Source organism: Labrus bergylta, chromosome 10, assembly GCF_963930695.1.
Source record: "Labrus bergylta chromosome 10, fLabBer1.1, whole genome shotgun sequence".
NCBI classification, from domain to species: domain Eukaryota; kingdom Metazoa; phylum Chordata; class Actinopteri; order Labriformes; family Labridae; genus Labrus; species Labrus bergylta.
Genome location: NC_089204.1, coordinates 20,019,597 through 20,038,773, shown reverse-complemented (window position 1 = coordinate 20,038,773; position 19,177 = coordinate 20,019,597). Strand labels below are relative to the sequence as shown.

At 40.3% G+C, this 19,177-nt stretch overlaps 1 protein-coding gene across 2 annotated transcripts in view; it reads left to right on the top strand.

The window, feature by feature from the left end:
• dachc (dachshund c) overlaps nt 1–18,335 on the top strand; it is a 26,425-nt gene extending 8,090 nt beyond the window's left edge. The window contains exons 2-11 of one of the 2 annotated variants that reach the window (XM_020639159.3): nt 196–305; nt 3,568–3,678; nt 8,104–8,282; nt 9,768–9,888; nt 9,995–10,129; nt 13,585–13,781; nt 14,442–14,589; nt 16,004–16,132; nt 16,301–16,408; nt 17,747–18,335. In XM_020639159.3, the coding sequence (XP_020494815.1) occupies nt 196–305; nt 3,568–3,678; nt 8,104–8,282; nt 9,768–9,888; nt 9,995–10,129; nt 13,585–13,781; nt 14,442–14,589; nt 16,004–16,132; nt 16,301–16,408; nt 17,747–17,784 (1,276 nt within the window). In that variant the 3' untranslated portion in view covers nt 17,785–18,335. Of the gene's footprint in view, nt 1–195; nt 306–3,567; nt 3,679–8,103; nt 8,283–9,767; nt 9,889–9,994; nt 10,130–13,584; nt 13,782–14,438; nt 14,590–16,003; nt 16,133–16,300; nt 16,409–17,746 lie in introns of both variants that reach the window. The other variant, XM_020639157.3, reaches the window with a different exon arrangement.
• Nucleotides 18,336–19,177: the final 842 nt, after the last annotated feature.

Here is a 19,177-nt window from a genome sequence, read left to right as displayed (position 1 = left end):
AGCCTTCCTGGAAGCGCTCAGGTTTCAGTGTTTTGCTTGTTGACGCTTCAGCAGGATCAGAGGTTTACAGACTGAAGGACACAGTTCCTCAAACCAGGCCACCCATCTCAGTCTCAGCATGAAAAACGGCTGCAGAGGGAGCAAGGTATTAAACCGCCTAATGGCTAATGTTAGCTTGTGTTTTCTGCCCCGCAGTTCGAGGCCCGGACGACCGCCCAAGAGGCTGCAGAGTGTGACAGAGGGCGGGACTCACCACATGCTGTCCCACAGCGGTCTGATGCATGCTGGGATCATGCCTCCTGCAGGTGACCACCCAGGCTTCCCTATGCACATACAGCACAAATTATGTATTCATGTAAACAAGTGTGCTAAAGGAATAATTTCACACAGGTTCACTGAACTTCAATCATCTGACTCACGCACAACAGTGTTGACTGTACATCCTCAATTTAACATTTGCCAACCCAAGACCAATATTTCCCCTATCAAACAAAAATAACCACATTTGTATTTTCAATACCTTTGTCTTAAATTTCCTATTTATATTCTAATTCATTCTATATGCTTTACTTTTCAGGCAATAATAATATTGTTCCATTATATCTTGCTCAACACTGACCACAAAAATGAGTCCTAATTGCCTCAGGCACTTGTGCCCAAACGCTTGATGTTGAGAAAAGTGAAACTTTCAGGGGATCTATGCACAATTAGTACTGATGTCAGTGTTTTGTCTCAACACAAGTTAACCTGCTGAACTAAAGCTGCTGCAGGATGATAAAAAAGCTGTGACATTTCTCATCCAGGAATCAACATAAATGACAGGTTATTAAAGATAGGATGCATCTTTAGTGAAGCAGTGTGTCTTGTCCATCAGATGGCATTTTTAGGAGTAGAACGTATTCTGTTAAATAAACAGGGAAAACAATCAAATATAAGAATACATATACTATATATATATATATATATATATATATATATATATATATATATATATATATATAGTTACATTTTTGATCATCATAAAAATGTAGATTTTTTTTATTTTATTGAATTTATAAATAGATAAATAGATTAAGGAAATAAGTTGCAATAAAAATATACCTTACACCTTAAATAATCAAAAATGGACTCAGATTTAAATGTATAATTTAACTGATATCTAAGTTGTTAGACTACATACTGAATACAACAATGTTGCTCCAGTGTTAAGTCATTCAGTGTCTTTTTATTTCAGAAAGCTTTTTGTCCACTGTCAATGAAGTGTGTTGCTTTAGTGCTATAAATATAAAGCTGTATCAGAACTGAAACCATTGTTACCACTTGTTGTAGTGCTACAATTACTTCATATGATTGTTGTCAAATGAGATACACAGTGCTGTTATTAAACAGCTAATGTCAAATTACTTGAGTTAAATTATGACATGAGCAAAATTTACAATTAAACATTTAAGCTTTTAAAAGATCATTTCTCCTGCCAGTGTGTTCTGGATCAAACATTTAGCAAGCTTTTCATAAGGTCAAGGTTTGAATTCCTTCAGAACAAGTGACAGTCGAACTCCTTTTTTTCCCATAAGGAGGTGTTTTAAAAAGAGTGAATTAGTGTCATATTGCCTCAGCCCTCAGAGGAGCTGTTAGTTTAGTTTCAAATGTTGTTCTTTTTCAGCTGTCGGAAAGTGAAAGCAAAGACCTGACAATCAGCGGAGTTACTTAAGCAGAACAGACACATAAGAGGGCAGCTTTAAATTTTCCCTGCAGACTCCCATAATGACACATTTTACCCATCATCAATAGCATGTGGAGGCAGGGCTCTGGGTGTTGATTAATGAAATTACCATACACACTACTGACACAAGAAACAACTCATAATTTATGAGTTGGTCTTTTTGTCTTTAATTGGTGCACATAGTCCTCTATTGAAAAATTACAATTTGAAGGCCTCTGGGTCGCATTTGAGATTTATTTGGAATTAAAAAAACACACTTGTTTATGAACAGCAGTCGATATGAAGACATGTCTTTGATGTTTATATTATATGTTCTTCTTGTGTAAATAACACCTAAACCCCATTTTTGGTATCTTCACCTATAAGATTTAGTAACAGGATAATTCAGTTGTTAATGGTAAAAAGGAAAGAACAGGAAAATGTCTTATCTTTGTTTCCCTTTTTGACTTTGTAAGTACAGTGATAGTCAGCTGCCTGCTACATGAATGCCACAGCACTGCTTGTTCTTGTCACAAACAGTTGTGTGTGTGTGTGTGTGTGTGTGTGTGTTTGTGTGTGTGCGTGTGTGGGTGTGTGTAGCCAAGAGAAAGGGAGAAAGTAATTGTTGGCACCTCACCGCTCTCAAAGTTGCCCTTGGCTTTGTGCTCTTCACTGCAACCTGATCTTTTCATTCCCCGCCTCAAAAGAAGCCTTTTTCTGTTAGCTCCGCTTCCTCTTACTGTTCAAAGGTGCTTGAGTGTGTGTGTGTGTGTGTGTGTGTGTGTGTGTGTTTTGTGTATGCGTTTGAGTGTTCAAGAGCATCTTTCTCAGTGGGAAAAGAGTCTTTTTCCACCAAAGGAGAGGGCACGGCGGCAATGTCAGCGCCACTGATTAGAACCGGCCACATGAGAGGCGAGAAAGAGACGGATAGAGGGAGGACATTTGAGCGTAAAAGGCAGAGAGAATCTTTGATGTGATCCTCCTTAGTCTCCTTTTCTCGCCCTCTTGCACTCACACGCACACACACACGCACAACACGGTGGCTCATGTCCCGCTGTGATGCTGACATTTGAAAAGGTAAAGTAAGGAGAGGGGAAGGGAGGAAGAGAGGAGAGGAAAGAAGATGAGAAGCAAAGGAGGCAATTTGTTGTGGTTGTCTCGCACACACGGACTCCTCACCTCAGACAACCATCGTATAGCACAATAAAACACTCAGGAGTTCAGCTTGTTTCAAATGTTTAGATGTATCCAAGATCAGGAAATTAAGACTTATGGTGTGTTTGCATTTCCTTGTCAGTGTTTGCACAGTTGGGTCGGTTTGTCCGTCTTTAATAACTCACTGTGTTTGTCTGTATTAGTGAGAGATATTTCATTTTCTGTGGCATAAGATAGAGTTTTAAAGGTTACTCTGAGGGTCAAACTACCCTCTGAGGGTCAAGACAAATTAAAAATGTAGCTCATTTCGTCGCTCTCCATTTCAGATTATCCAAAAGTGCACAACCTCTATTAAAAAGTATCTCCTTTTTCTATCTAATGCGCCAAATGGTACTGATAAAGAAGTGTGTTCTGGCTGAGTTTCGTCCTGTGTGTTGTGATGTCCCTGTGTGGGAGAGATGAATGTCTTGGCTTGTTCCTATCACTGCTGATTCCCTGGCAGACTAAACGGCCGGTGCAGCGGTGCAGTCAGAATGAATGGACGGCCTCTGTCTTCCCATGACAACCTCCAACCTACCCACTGCTCTAATCCTCCACCGGGGCCATTGATCTGCCTCTTTATTGATTCCCTCTCTTTCTTTCTTTCTTCCTTTCCTTCTTTTTTTCTTCCTCTCTATATCTGTCTCTTTCTCTCCTTCTTTCTCTCTTAGATCTGTCTGCCTTGGCCAAGAAGATCAAGCTGGAGGCGATGGCCAGTTACCACAGTAACCAGCAACATGGCCGGGCAAACGGAGAGAACGGCGACCACGACCCCAGACTGGGTGAGTTCTATCTGTTTGCCTGTCCACATAAACACACTCAAATGTTTTATTATGGTCATAAAACACATCCTTTGGTTTGTTGTCTGCGCATATCTTAGATGCTGATTCTATTCAGTTAGAGCAGCTGTGTTTTGGTGCGACTGCTGAACCAAGGTGATTAAAAAAACAGGATGTGATATCATCGTCACTGTCTGTACCGTACTTCTTTTCCTGTGAGGGATGGTGAATGAATAACAAAAGCTCCTTTTTCCACATGTACAAACCCTTTCAAAATTGCCCTTAGATTTGGGATGAGCTGCATGTGTGACCGGCTCTGTGCATAATTTTTCCATGTGAAGTTAGTTAGTTGATGTCTGAACACAACAGGTAATGTTCAATTACTTTTATATCCTGTGACTGGTGCAATCTAAGTACATGCAAAGAAACTGCTTTATTATGTTTCCTGCTTGCCCATATATATTCTATATATTATACACACACACACACACACACACACACACACACACACACACACACACACCATAGTCTGATAGGGAAAATTTTAAATTGTGCAGGATATATTTGAATAAGCAACTCGGGAAGATTTCAGGGTCAGGCTGTCCTGAAATTTTCAAGATACTGACATGAGTGTGTGTGTGGATAAAGCTTAACAAGGGAGCAATTGAGTCCGTTCTTCAGACTATAAAGAGACATCTTGGTCATGTTATCCAAACAATCAAATTAAAATGAACAGATTTTTTTTGTTGTTGTATTTTTTGCTTTTCAACAAAAAAAAAAGTTATTTCTTTTTCCGTGATAAGGAAAAAAAGGTGAATAAGGGTGAATATTAACTCCAGATTGGAAATAGGAAATATATCCTGACTAAAAACACTTGGTCATCCGCCCTGAAGCCTCAAAATGCTGCACACATCATTAGTACGTATTAGTCATCACATGGAGAGAGTGTAGATCCAGCTCAGCTTTGTTACTCATGCTCAACACATGGTGTTTCATCTCATACTAAGTAACATAAGAAGAGGATTTATTGGAAGGAAGTCTTTACTTTTCAGAGCTCTCATTTACAGATAAGTCACGTTGTCTCTGGAAAGCGCAAAATTGCCTAATTTTGAATTGAATCCATTTGGTCTCTGCTTTAATTTTATCGTAAACAAAATGTTTCCTTAACTGCATACCGATCCCTGGCTATGCAGTGAAGGAGGAAGGCCAGTAGAAATGGAGCACTGGAGTACGTGAGCGAGCGAGCACATCGGGATGATAGAGAGATGAATAAGATGAGGGGCCGAAGCCAAATCAATAGTCTTCTCTGTAATTCACTGTCCTGAATGCAAACGACAAATGCCGGACAATCGATGGCGGAACAGACACACGCACACACATGCATGCACACACGCGCACACACACACACACACACACACACACACACACACACACACACACACACACACACACACACACACACACACACACACACACACACACAGACAAAATCGGACTCACCGCCCCCACTGTTATCGACAGGTTAAAGCGACATCAGTGTGTTTAGACAGATGACAGGGCTTATGGAGCGTCTGTGTGGAATACACTATCAACCTTGGACACGTACACACACACACACACACACACACACACACACACACACACACACACACACACACACACACACACACACACACACACGTATTGAGTGCATGCTGTAAGGGTTTAGGGACAGAAATGAAAAAGAAGAAATTGTCCTTGTGTTTTTCAAAAATGAAAAGGAGACTAAAAAAAACCTACCATATGTTGTAGCCCTTTTTCTTTGTTTTGCTTTATTTGTTTGTTTACTTGTTTGTGTGTGTGTGTGTGTGTGTGTGTGTGTGTGTGTGTGTTGTTCTTTTTTTTTTCTACCCCATGCCTGTAAACAATCCCCGTCTGTAGCATTGTTTACCATTGTATACACTCGGTTACGACTGCCAGCATCTGCGCACAGTTAGGTGGCATGGTAACCACGAGCCATTATAAACCTGTAAAGCTTAATCACTGTTAATGATAGAGTCAAGTGGAAACACACACAGTCAAACAAACACACACATACACAGCCCCTTAGAAAGCAAATACATACACACAATGTGCTTTTTCCATACCACCACCCACGGCCTTATGGGAAGGGATAGGGCCCCTACCAGAGCTTTAAACCACTACAAAGGGGATCTCGGATTACACACACGCACACACTCACAAATGCTGAGTGTGACACCTTATGGGCTGGGGAAGAGCAGGGAGAGCAGCCATTTCTGCATTTAACAAGATCTTCTGGGAAATTTACAGTAACTGTTTGTTTACAGTAATGGTTTGTTTGGATAAACATAAGAGAGGCACTTTGACTTTTGATGTTTTTTAATGAAACATAAGAGCGAGTGATGGGAGGGCAGAGGGGGGGGGGGGGTGTAGAGTTCAGAAGACAGAGGGAATAAGAGTGAAAATGAAATTATAGAGGTGGGAAAGGGGGGGGGGGTGGATTTGGTTGTGGGGGGTGACAAAAGTAGAGCACTGGCTGCTTTCTAACCAAAGCTTGATATTTGGAGTTGGCTTGCTGGTTGATTGTCAGAGCATCTGGTTATTTAGCTCCATTCAGACTGATCTTTTGTTTGAATTGGTTTCTGCTCTGGGCAATTGAGAGACTAATCTGCCAAATGCACAAAGCCCCGCACATATGTCCAGCGAGGCCGACTCCTAAAGTCAACGCCTCACTCTTTATTTCTAAGTTTGCCTTTTTTAATTTTCTTTCTTTCCTTTCTTACCTTTCTTTCATTCTCCTTTCTTTTATTCTCCTTTCTTTTCCTTCTTTCTTTTATCTGTTCTATTTCATCTCTCCTCTTTGGATAGCCCTTTTTTTTTTTTTTTTTTTCCAATGCACTCGTTCTATTATTTGTGACAATTGTGTGGAATAGAGTCCAAGATTTTTCCCTTTGTGTTTATAATTACCCGGCGTGCATTGCTGGCCCAGCACCAGGACTGCCATCAGCTTCTTTTGTTCCACTTCCTCCCTGTGTTTCTTTTGTTTTTGTTTTTCCTTTTATTAAATGATAAATATTTATGTCATTTTCTCCCACCCTCCACCCCCCCTTAACAGGATTGTTTGTTTCATGAATAGAGGGACTGCAACAACCCACTAGGGTGCTGTTGGGAGGAAGGATTTTCTTTAAAGATAGTGGATGCCTGTCTTAAAGAGATGAGTGTGAACAACAGATTGGCCAGGATAATAAGACTTTGGTTTGAACCGCCGCAGAAGTGTTGGACTATTGTCAAGAAAGAAAAGTGTGCTGGTTTGTCTTTATTCCAGAGAGGCTACATTTTGCTTTTGCAGGTGACATTGAAACCATTTGAAGAGTCCAACAACATATTCAGGCCATCACTGTCTTCACATCTTTGTGTTGTAATGAGCAGCACAAGTGTTTCTGGCTCATGTCTTCTCCCACTCCTCCCGTGTGCTTATCTTTTCCAAACTCACATTTCAAAACCCTCGACAGTCATCCAGGCAAATCTGACATCACAGAGGAATACAATCCGTGTCCAGTTTCAATCCTGTCATCAGATATTCAGAATCTCTGTGTTCATATCTCAGGACTGAGCAGATGAAAACCTTTCATTTGCAAGGGTTTAATTAAAATGAAGCATAATTTAGACATCTGCTTCATGTTGGGTAAAGGTATTGTTCAGCTCTGATGTACTTTTAAACAGAGCTGCCGGTCTGACCCATTGACTGTATATAAAGATGGATGATGTGTCTCCAACTCCTCCTGTTGTACAAAAGTGAAGCCAAAATACCCCCTGGGCTGGGACAGACCCTGACATATTGGGCATTTGGAGTCAGAGTCTGTGCGGTAGGTGTCGTCTGGCTGAGCTCCAGTCATTTTTTTCAGGTTGAAGCAGACACTCACTGTTATGGAAAGTTGAATGATGCTTGTGTTAGTGTTCCTCATATTTCCCCCAGCCTTTCCTCTTATACACTTCTAATGTCGGGGGCACAGCGCTGCAGGAGCCTCATTTGTCAACAGAGCTGTCAATCATGGCGTTAGAGTTATAACCCTTCTTATACCATCAGAAAAATAAACTTCTGAGAAAAATGAGCAAGACATAAAACAATTTGGTAAGAACTAACTATAATGACAGAAAGCATGTTAGAGAAAACGTTTGACACATGTCCCATATGTTAACATGGGACATGTGGGCGTGGGCTTTTTGACTTAACTGCAGCCAGTCAGTAGGGGGAGCTCAAAAAGTTATGGGTTCCCTTTTTGGGAGTTGTCATGTTGCCCATCTTTTCATACAGTCTACGGTTGGACCGTTCCTTTACAAGAGATGCAGCAGACTCTGACTGTTCTCTTCTGAGCTTCATCTTTTTCATTAGCTTTGAATTCCTTTCTTTCTTAAATTTTTCTCCAGTTCTGGATCAGTTGCCCTTCATGATGATGTCACATCCCCTCATCCCTGCCAGCCTGGCGCCGGCCTCTGTTTCCATGGCAATGGGCCAGATGAACCGACTGAGCACTCTGGCCAGCATGGCTAACGTGGCACAGCTCCACGCCAAGCCCCCTGCCAGGACTCCCACCTCCGTCATTAAGGTGAACTCAGAAGCCTGTGAGCCCGCTGCATACCAGTAATCCTCCATGTACAGGAGACACATGGGAACACATGACATGAAATCTGAGTTTAAGCTCCATAAAAGTGTTGTTTTAAAAAGGGATATTGAGAAGAAGAAAATAATATGTCATGGAAGAACAAAGTTAGTCATTTCTCTTTAAACAGTCCTTTGTTAAAGTGGTTTCTCTCTTAATGGAACTAAAGGCAGTTTAGATTAATATGAAGTATATTTCCAGAAATGCCTTATCGTGTCACAAAGTGCTACGTCAAACCATGTCCTCATCAGTCTCAGGAAGTACCGTCTCCGGTCATAATCTTAACGACGCAGACCATTGTTTTTCAAATTCTAAGCTGTGTCTCCAAGGTGGTTTACAAGGCTTTTGAAATGAGCTCTAAATTTTCCAGTAAACACAGAATTATGTAATCCTATAATGTAATAAATATTCCCATTCCAAGAATGTCATTTTTATGTGTAGTTGGTTAGAGGATATCTCTCTCTCATAAAAGTAAAACAGTGTTTGACTGTATGAAGGCATTGTGCTATGAAAAGGTATAACAATGTCACATTAAAGCTAACTGGCTGCCTCAAATCAAGCTCGTTAGTGGCAACACTGCTAAGCTAATGTATTTGCTAAGCTAAGGTAACATGGCTTTCAATTTATTAAGGTATAAAAAAAATAGCGAGCCTTCTGTGAAAACGTCACCAACATGTCACAGCTTGTGAGCTTTCACAAATCATGTCTCAACACAGTAAACACAGCCTTTATTAGCAGACACGCAAACCACAGACTTACTTCTCTCTGAAACTGAAAGCAGAATTGTTATTTTGATGGTCTTTTTTTTTTTTTTTAGATTAAGTTTATCATTCATAACTAAATGAGCCAGCAATAGAATTGTTCAGTAGTGTTCAAGAAAAAAAGGACTAAAATCTTTCAGCTATTATTAGCCTAGCTTAGAAGAGTAGCATTATGCCTTGTTAGATTAACTCCCAAATGTAATTCATCCAATTTGGAACTAGCTGCTAATGACATAAGATGTGTTTTATCATTAACTTATTTTCATAGTAAAGAACATTAGAACAGGTTTAGGATTTAGGATTATGACAGTGGATAGAGTCAAAAACTGAGGAGAGAGAGAGAGTGGGGAACGGCACTCTGGAAAGGAGTCACAGGTTGGATGTGAACCCGGACTTAAGCCTCTGTCCATGGGGCGCGTGCACAGCTAGGCTACCGGGACCCTCGAAAGATAAGAAATTTGACCTTGCATACATTAAAGAATATCAAATCAAGGGTTCAGTGTTATTTTTCAAGTGCCGGTTAGTTTTTTTCAGATAGTTCATCTTTATAGGCTTAACAGACATTACAAACTTTGTAGTTTCTGTCCTTACTGCTTTTTGTGCTCCTAATCTTTTTAAAACCAGTACTTTTCATTGAATTTATACCATACGTTTTTTGAATGTCTGATAGGAGCGAGTGTGTGACAGTCCCTCCCCTTCTCCCTCACTGGATGAAGCTCAGATGTCATCCAATCACAGCAGCAGTGTGTCAAGCTCACCGTCTCACACAGAACGCACTGCTGAAACCCCACGTACGTATTCACCTGTGTGAAAATTCAGTCAAAGTATTGTCATAAAAAAAACATACAACACATACATATGGAACATATGTTGGTCATTTCTATATTTTTATTCCAGATGCACATGATGATCGCTTGTCGTCAGGTCACAGTCTGCTGGGACATTCCCCCGGTGTGGTGTCGGGGGCCAGAGAGACAGAAGTGACTTCACTGGAATACAGCAAGGAGAACAAGAGGGGACACACTGACAGAGGTGAGGTTTATTATAATGTTTGCTAAGCTTGAGTCAACCTTGGATCTGCTTTAATTTCCAATGGATAAAAATAATAGAGGTAGTTATTTAAATGTCTCTTATGTAGATGGGTATTTTATTTTATTAGTCCTCATTAAGGTTCAATGTCATGTTCTTTAAAAGGTAAAGTGCTCGCAGTTTTTTTTTTAAACTACTTGTAACACTAATTAAACATGTATTTGTTAATAATGAGTAATGATTAAATCGCAGACAAATCAATTCCTGTTTGAACAAAGTCAATCAGTAAAGCACAAAAAGGTTTCTGTTTTCCTCCAATCCATCTACATCATCAGTCACTTGTGGCAGCAGTGTGTTGGTTTATTTAACAGTGTTTTAAAAGAGAAAGGCTTTCTAATGGTTTGACAAGAAAGAAATATCTCAGTTTATCTCAGTAACAGGTCGATAAGGATTCACAGTCTCACCCTCTCTCTCCTCCTCGCTGTTGGTGGCCCCCCTGGCTCCCCGTGGCGTGCAAAGACAAATAATTCTGCAAAACAGGGCTCCATTAGACCAGGAAGCAGTGTTACATTAGCGAGCCATTTGCCGGGCCGCGGCCTAACGAGCCAGGCGGCCTCCCGCGCTCTCAGCTGGACCTCATCTGCATAACGACCGCCTCCCTGTCGTTAGGGCCTGCGTTGCCACGGTGCTGCAACGTCAGTTGTTTGGTTCTCTCTGTCAGGGAGGTTTGCATTAGCTTAATGAGGACTGCTCAAGGACAAACAGTCAGCAGAAATCTACAGCGAGAGAGAGAACGAGAGAGAGAGGGAGAGTTTGTATGTGTGCGCACACGCCTGTGCAAATGTATTCTAATACTGAATCACATTATTCAGTAATCGAATCTAAAAATCACAAAGGCTTCCCAGGTAAGGCTTCAGACGCTGTCAGGTATCTGTGAACATATTGACAAAGCAGTGATGGCAGCAGCAAACTTGAATGCCATGCATCACACATCAGATTTATTTAATTGATTTTCAATTGATTTTGCTGCATGCAAATTAAACACATGTACTTTTACTGGATTTTGCCGGCTTTTGTGTTTGACCTACAGCATCACAGGAGAGGTTTCTAGTGGATTGAAGAGTTTCAAAGAGCACCAGAGTGCTGTCACTCTGTCAATCCATCGTATGATAATCTCTGAGTGTCTGGGTGTGTGTGTGTGTGTGTGTGAGGCAGGTTTTGGCTGTGTGTGCTGTTTCAGTGGTCTTTGAACAACGTATCCATGCAGCAAAGATCAGAGGCCATCCCTGACACCTCACTCCCATTAACCAAACATCAGCAGAATTTTATTCTCTCTCTGTCTCTCTTTTCTCTCCCTCCTTCCCCCCCCCCCCCCCCCCTCCATCCCGTTCTCTTCCGCTGACTGGCAGTCTTCACGTGGTGAAGTTCATTAGCCCTGGGGACGGCTGGGGGAGGAATAAGAGAGATGAAGTTGGGAGAAAAGAGAAAAACAGACAGTGACCTTGGTTAGGGAGATGGGTAAATGATCAAACGAGCTGGCAGCAGTGTGCATGTGTGTGTGTATTTATGCCAAACGTGTGTGTGAGTGTGAGGTAAAGTAGGCGTAAAACAGTAACTCAATAAAGGATCAGTCACATCCAAGGAGCCTGGGGAGCCCACGCTGCTGACTGCGCACTTCAGCGGATACGAGTGTGTGTGTGTCTGTATGTGAGCCACGGGAGTGTAGTTGGATGCCCTCCGCTGAGCTCGCCAGCACCTGCTAATTACCTTTCTCTACAGAGCAATGCTTTTAGCAAGAAAGAGGGAGAAAAGAGAGGAGGAGAGAGAGGGGGGGGGGGGGAGGTATTGCTTCTCATCTGTGAAACACCTTGAATGTGACAGTTGCCAAGACGTGAGGCCGAGGAGGAGAAGGGGAGGTGGGAGGATTTGGAGCAGAAGATGCTGTGGTCAGCTAAGTGGAGAAAACACTGTCATTTGTCACAGACGCAGAAAAGTGCCAGATATCACATCGCACGTTCACACTCGTCTCTGCTCCAATGACCGGCCGACTCCCGGGATGTCTCCGTCCTCAGTGGCTCGGATGACAGTAAAGCGAGCAACTGCCTGATGTTGGTTTAAAAAAAAAAAAATAATAAAAAAAAATAAAAAATGCAGAAAATGGCTAATCTTCATCTCCCCCACTGTCACGAATCGGGAACACACAGTTCTCAGGTTTACAAACAGATGGTCATCCATAATGCAGCTTCTTAGCTGTTTTTACGGGAGATGTCAAGCTGTGATGCATTATCAATAGGCAGAGTGCCATCTAATAAAGGCTAACCACATTTTCAAAAGCTCAAAACCAGGACTTTGGCGTATGTGTACATACACAGTGTAATAAGTGTTAACACCCATTTACTTTCAGGCTTGATATGTTTACAAGAAATTAAGGAACTGCATGAGTGCACCATAAAATACAGAAACCGTAGAGTCCAGCTTGGATATATTTATATACTGTATATTTGAATAATGTGAACAAACGCAACACCTGCATGCAGACTCACACTACATTAAACAGGAAGGAAATAGCATGCTTGTTTGGTTATTTGAAACTGCAGGAATGTAAGGGTGAAAATCTAAAATCTCTTTTACTTCTTTCTGTTGAAGTAAAGTGCACTGCATGTTACTTTCTTTGGACAAAAGCATGTACCTGATTAGTTTAATGACTATAAAGGGAAGACAGTGTATTAAAAAAACAAAAATGTAAAATGCATGAACGACAAAAACAAAGATGAAGTTAAAGATTATTTTAAATGTGTAATTAGTTGATCTCTTAAAGTCTCTGAGACTTTAAGAAGCTCTTCTAAAAAATATATAATGCATATCACTCTTTTATAAATATTTGACTCGCGGTACATGTTCTAAGACTTACATCTAAAACTCCACAAAGTTTATTTTGAAGGAGTCTTCATTAACTGAAAATAATATGAAGCCACCTTTACTATATCACCTCTACAATGATAAGGCTGTTTTACTATATTTTAATTACTGTCATCAAATACAAACACTTGACCTAAACAAAAATTACTTCTTATCTAGTTTATCTCAATACTTCTGACTTGGACTTCTCTGTCTGAGCACATCTTTCAAATTGAAGACACAAGTCTTTAAAAACAGATCACAAATAGAATTTGTACTCGTTTTTTCCCCCTAAGGGAATAGCTGGGCACTGTTGTTCTAAGCAGACCTTACTCAAACACGGGTAAACAGTGTGTGTGTTGGGGGCTGCATTACTTACTATTTACAACAGCAGGATATGGGAATGTAAAAATAACTGCAATGCACATTTTCAGGTGTTTTTTCAGATGTGTTTTTGGACAATGATGGAGCTCTGTGGCACAGAGGAATCAGCCCCTTTTCTACACTCGAAATATATTAACCTTACTAACTAGACTTCAAATTGTCTCTCTGCCCTCCAGACAACAGCTCCTTGGCCACTCACACAAGCAGGGAGAGCTGTGATAGACAAGTCTACCAGAAACTCCCGTCAGGCAGGGAGGCCTGTGAGAGGGTGTCTCACACCGCAGGACAGAAGCTCCCAGCAGGTTTCCACCACGCTCCCTTTATCTTCCCGGAAGGCTTGTCCTCCATAGAGACCCTGCTCACGAACATCCAGGTGAGGCTCTGCCGGGGCTTTATTATCATTATACTCTGAGATGAATAGGAAGGGAGATGAGCCTATCTCAGGGATTTCCTGAAATGGTTAATAGCAGAGCAGGCAGACATTTAGGATGTGGAATAATTGGGAAGGGCGTGTGCTGACCTGCTTCTCAGAGTTTACATGTCTTTGTTGTAAAGGAGCAACAATGAAAGCACTCAATAGATGGGTTTTCAACTGAATAATAACTTGTTTTTAACCTCATCTAACCCTGGGAGGAGGTGGCAGTTCATTTTCAGGTACTGGACTGGTATGAGGCTAAAAATCACCTTTTTTTGAATCAGTTCTTCTTTTCCTGTGTGAGTAAATCCAGGAATTATACAACAGAGTAAAGCATTTGAACTATAATAATGCCAGAGGAGGAACTCAAATCCTTGTGATCTTTTACAGTGAGGTGCTCATCTTTTATATTTACCGCGATTCATTTGGAATTATCCTCACTTTGAAGTTTAAACACATACTGCCTTTGTAAAAGTGCACTAAAAATGTTAATATTTACACAAGATCAGGAGATTGTTTTAAGAAAGGTTCTCTCTGGTGGTTGAAGAAGACAGATGTCTCTGCTGCTTTCTGCTCAGTGTGTAACCTGTTGATGTGCGCCTGTGTGTCTCCAAGCAGGGTCTGCTGAGGGTTGCCATAGAGAACGCCCGGGCGCAGGAGAAGCAGGACCAGCTGGAGAGGACGGAGCTGAAGATGGAGCTGGTCCGCGAGAGGGAGCTCAGAGAGACGCTGGAGAGACAGCTCAGCATGGAGCAGAAAAACAGAGGTAGATGTTATGATGGGATAAAAAAAGAAAAAAAAAACAGAATTAATAACACTTGCATTTCTGAACATTTTCTAGCATATGTTGGGTTGCTTGTTCACACCTTCCTCATAGTTAAAACTTTGTCGCAATGTTGAGTTTTTTCCTCTTATATCAATGTCAAGTATAATTATACATATTCACAGTATAAAAGAAAGTGTAGAAAAGAACACACAGTACATACTGGCGAGCAGTAAACATGATGAAGCTGTTTAGTTACATTAACAAAGATGCCACTGATCAAAAAACAAATATTTCGTGAAGTTTTGTGCATGTGTGATTTTTTCTAAATGATTCTAATATTAATATATATTAAGTAGTGTTTTGCTTTTTTATATAGCAGCAATATGAATAGCATCTAAAACTGTCTTGGTTGATCTTCCTCTCCTCCTTTTATAAAATTCTGCATTGTGTTGTTTTTTTTTCATTTAAACATTAACATTCCTTTCACAGACAACCAAATTTAAACTGAATTATCGGACAAAGAAGTAGGGAAAACTACTCTTATTGCCCTTTAAACTGTTTGCAGGAGTGAATTACTCCGATTGTGGTTTGATCTACAAACTGAGGAATGTTTGGCAAGTTCAGGTTCACGTGACTTTAATTGAACCTGTCAGTAGATTTATTTGTAACCAGCAAGATTGACATCCATCATAACACACAGATTACAAAACAACACATAAGAGAGAAGGTAAACTATTTAAATCCGAATAAAACATGAAAAAAACATTATAACAATTATACAAATGATTAAAGTGCTCAAGCTTCCACCAATCATATCATATAGGAGATAGAAGTCTCAACCAATAAGATCAACAAAATCACAAATAGATAAGTAATAATCTCTTCAGCTAGGGTAAACTAAGTTTTGGACATTAAAAAAAACATTTCATTAAAGCTGTCTCATCTGTGAGCAAAAGTGATGGATGGGGTTTGTAATTTGTGGTGGTGACTGTAAAACTTAGATTCAAAACAGGCAGTAACATATAAAGTTTTCTTAACCTGGAAGTAGGCTTTTTGTTGTCCTGACGAGCAGTGATTCTTTTTTTTTGCCTTAAAAAGGTCAGACGTCCTTGAATTTAATTTCATGTCGAGTAAAGTGTGCTTTCAGGATAAGTAAAAAGAGAGTGCAAAATACACTTCAAGCTCGCAATCCCTTAAACCTCAAATCTCCTGGTAATAAGATCCAGGAAGGTCAGGAAGCACGGAGACCACACAGAAATATAATAAACAGATTCATGCAACGACAGATACAAATGAAGTTGATACATATAATCTATAGAGAGTCATGATTTAAAAAAAAAAAAAAAAAACATGAATCACTTTTACTTGAAACGTATATCTTCTCCCCTTTCCCCTCTTTCTCTCCTCTCTTCAGTTCTGATCCAGAAGCGCCTGAAGAAGGAGAAGAGGAATAAGAGGAGACTTCAGGAGGCGCTGGAGGAGGAGGTCAAACTGCGCGATCAGGCCGAGCACAGCCTGCTTCACACAGCCAACACACACACAGGTACACACACAGAAAGTGCTTTGAACATACCATCATTTATTTATTGCCGCTTCGACTCACAAGTGAGCATCATTTTCACACATTCATGAGAAATGTCACCAAGACTTTGAGACTCTTCTTTCGCCTCTAATTATTAATTGTCCTCATTAATTAATGACTAAACTCCAGGTCATCAATCATCAGCAGTCCCTCCTCACACAGAATCTGTGACCCAGGACATGGATCATGGGAGCAACCACGACGACAACAGGCTGGACTCCATGGCGACAGTACAAGGTGCAGATAACAAACGCCTATTTCTGAAAACAGCTTCCCTTAAACTGTTGTAGTTGTGCAATTATTAGACGGAGAAGCTGCTGTCACTGCTAAAAGCTTCTGTCCCCGAATAAAGGACGTAAACACACGCAAGCACATGATATAGGTTTGAAATTGAATGTAATTGTTTAAGTGTTTATGAAGTGTTTAAGCCAAATTTTGTGACATGGAAAAAAAAAAATGTATGTAAAGTTTTTGATTTTTTTTCTATCAAATTAAAAATGCCTTCAATAGTCTGTGATCGTTTGAATCTGATCTTACTTTTTAAGGAAGAAAAATCTTTATTATTTGATTTAAGGGTTGCATAAGAAGAATACTGGAGGCATTAGTTCAGTTTTAAGGAATAATTGATCATTATCTTTGCTAAATGGGTCAACATGCAGACTAAGAAACCCATTTCAGTGGAAGAAGTGCAAAAAATACAGATATACCTGCGGCAAGGGATTGATTTAGTTCCTATCAACTGAGCCAGGACAACAGACTCCATTATTACACCTTCTTGCTGCTTTTGATGCTTAACTGACCAGCCTACTGGAAAGGTCCCCCCCCACCCCCCCCCCACCCCCACCCCCTGAGATTTCACAGGCAGACTGCTCCTGAGAAAAGTGAACATAATGAAATGAAGCGTGAGGAAGTTCAGCGAGGCTACCATTCTAATGGAGACAGGCGTTTTAATATATTTATTTCGCCAACATTATTGTCTTCAGATTAATGAGAAAGCCCCACATGTAACGTCTTAAACAGACAGAAAAAGAAACGGCCGTGATCTTTCGCCCGGCCTCATCAAAAGAGTGCATGGTTTTTCCAGCCCACCTCTGCTCCGTGCTGTGCCAGGACCGCGGCAGCAGACAGCGTGCTTGTTCAAAGGCAGTTTTTAATTGAATGTCAGTGAAGCAAGAAGAGAACTGGCCACTAATTAACGGCTGTCTTAATTGTCCTCGTGACGAGTTTGTTTGGACATCATTTGCATAATTAACACCCAGTAATAAATCATTTAAAGGGGAATTGTCTGTCAGACAGCAGGGCAGGATGTGGATCCTTTGTGCCAGGAAGTTTTATCGCCAAAAACAGGGACCAGGGCCCGAAAAAACACATTGAGCCTTACTTAAAACAATCTTTTATTAATGATCTTTGGCCAAGGTTGTGGGGGACCATGTTTAATATTTATATGAATGCATTAAAATCGAATATCATTGACCTGCTACTGCTTCAGAATCAATGGGCTGACTAAGTTATGACAGTTGTTTTAAAGAGTTTAATTGTGTTATGAAGTCATCTGGATATCTTTGTGGATTTCAGAGGGCAGAGTTTTCCTGCAGACCTCTGGGATGTACTGAAAACAAGCTGGAAGGATGGATGGATGGGATGAATGGAAGAAAAGAGCGGCAAAAAAGATTCCTCCTTTTTATGAGTGATAAGATCGCTCAGTCGCAGCCGTGGCATCAGAGATCCTCATCTCAAGAGGACTCCCCCCCCCCCCCCCAACCCTCTTCCCCACATTTGAAGGGTGACATTCTAACGTTTCCATTGTTCTCCTTGTTTAATTTATTACATTAATCACAAAATCTCCACCATAGTGGGAACAGTTTTTTTTATTTTTATTCTGATGATGTTGTTTGACAATGTGCTTCTTTCACTCGAGGTTTTTTTTTAGATCCTTGAAGAAGACGACCGTAGTTGTTTTTTTTTTGTCAGTGCTGTTTATCTGGACACAAGTGGTGAATATAACTTGTAACAGAGTTGTGTACATAAATATAGTCATCATTTCTGTTTTTGTTATAATAAAGAAAATAACGGCATGTTGTACAGTCAGTCAATGACTTGTATTGTGTATGTTATGCAGTAGTGCAGTTTGACAATACAACCAATACAAATTCTTTTTATTAAACTGCCTCAGCTTCTTTATTTAAGTCACAAATCCATAAATGAATTGTTCATTTAAAGGGTTTTTTATGCAAATTGATACTTTATTGATTTTCTCATGTAAATTCCACCTCTCTGAATTTTATATTAACATTGGTTGTTGCTTTTTTCTTACAAACAAAGCAGTTCTTCTTTAAGTTAACCCTAGAGATCTGTTTTATGTGTGTGTGTGTAAAGTGAAGAGGAGGGGGAGGGGGACGTCCATGTGATCGTATGTCTGTACATGTGTGAAGGTGTGGCGACTGATGTGACATTGATTCTTGCTACATCTCCAAAAACATTCACGTAAGTATTGACAGCCAGACGGGGAGGTGGTGAGCAGGGTCACATTTGAGCTGTGCTTAAGGGAAACTTGATGACGATGCACTCGGCTTGATTCTTTTTCTGTACGGCTGCACTTGGATGGAAGGCTGAGAATGTTTATGTAAATGTGCAAAAAGATGCAAAAAAAAAAAGACAATTTTTGGGAAAATAATCTTTAAGGGTGTTTTTTTTTTTTTTTTTTTTTTTTTTACCATTTTTACCCACAAAATATGGAAATATTTTTAGTGCAACTCATGATTAACATATTCTGTCTTGTTCTGGGTTGAACTCCAACATTGATAATATTAATCAACTTATTTTAACTATAAATTAGATTTTTTTGTACACATGCAAGAGTCATTTGAAGGCATCATAAACTAAGGTCATGACTGTTGTGGAAAGCCATGTTAGTGTCATTACAGAATGCAAAAAAAAAACTTTTCAGTTTACAGTTTTCCTTTACTGGTCCAGAAAGGCCACAGGGCTGGGTATTTAATAACTTTT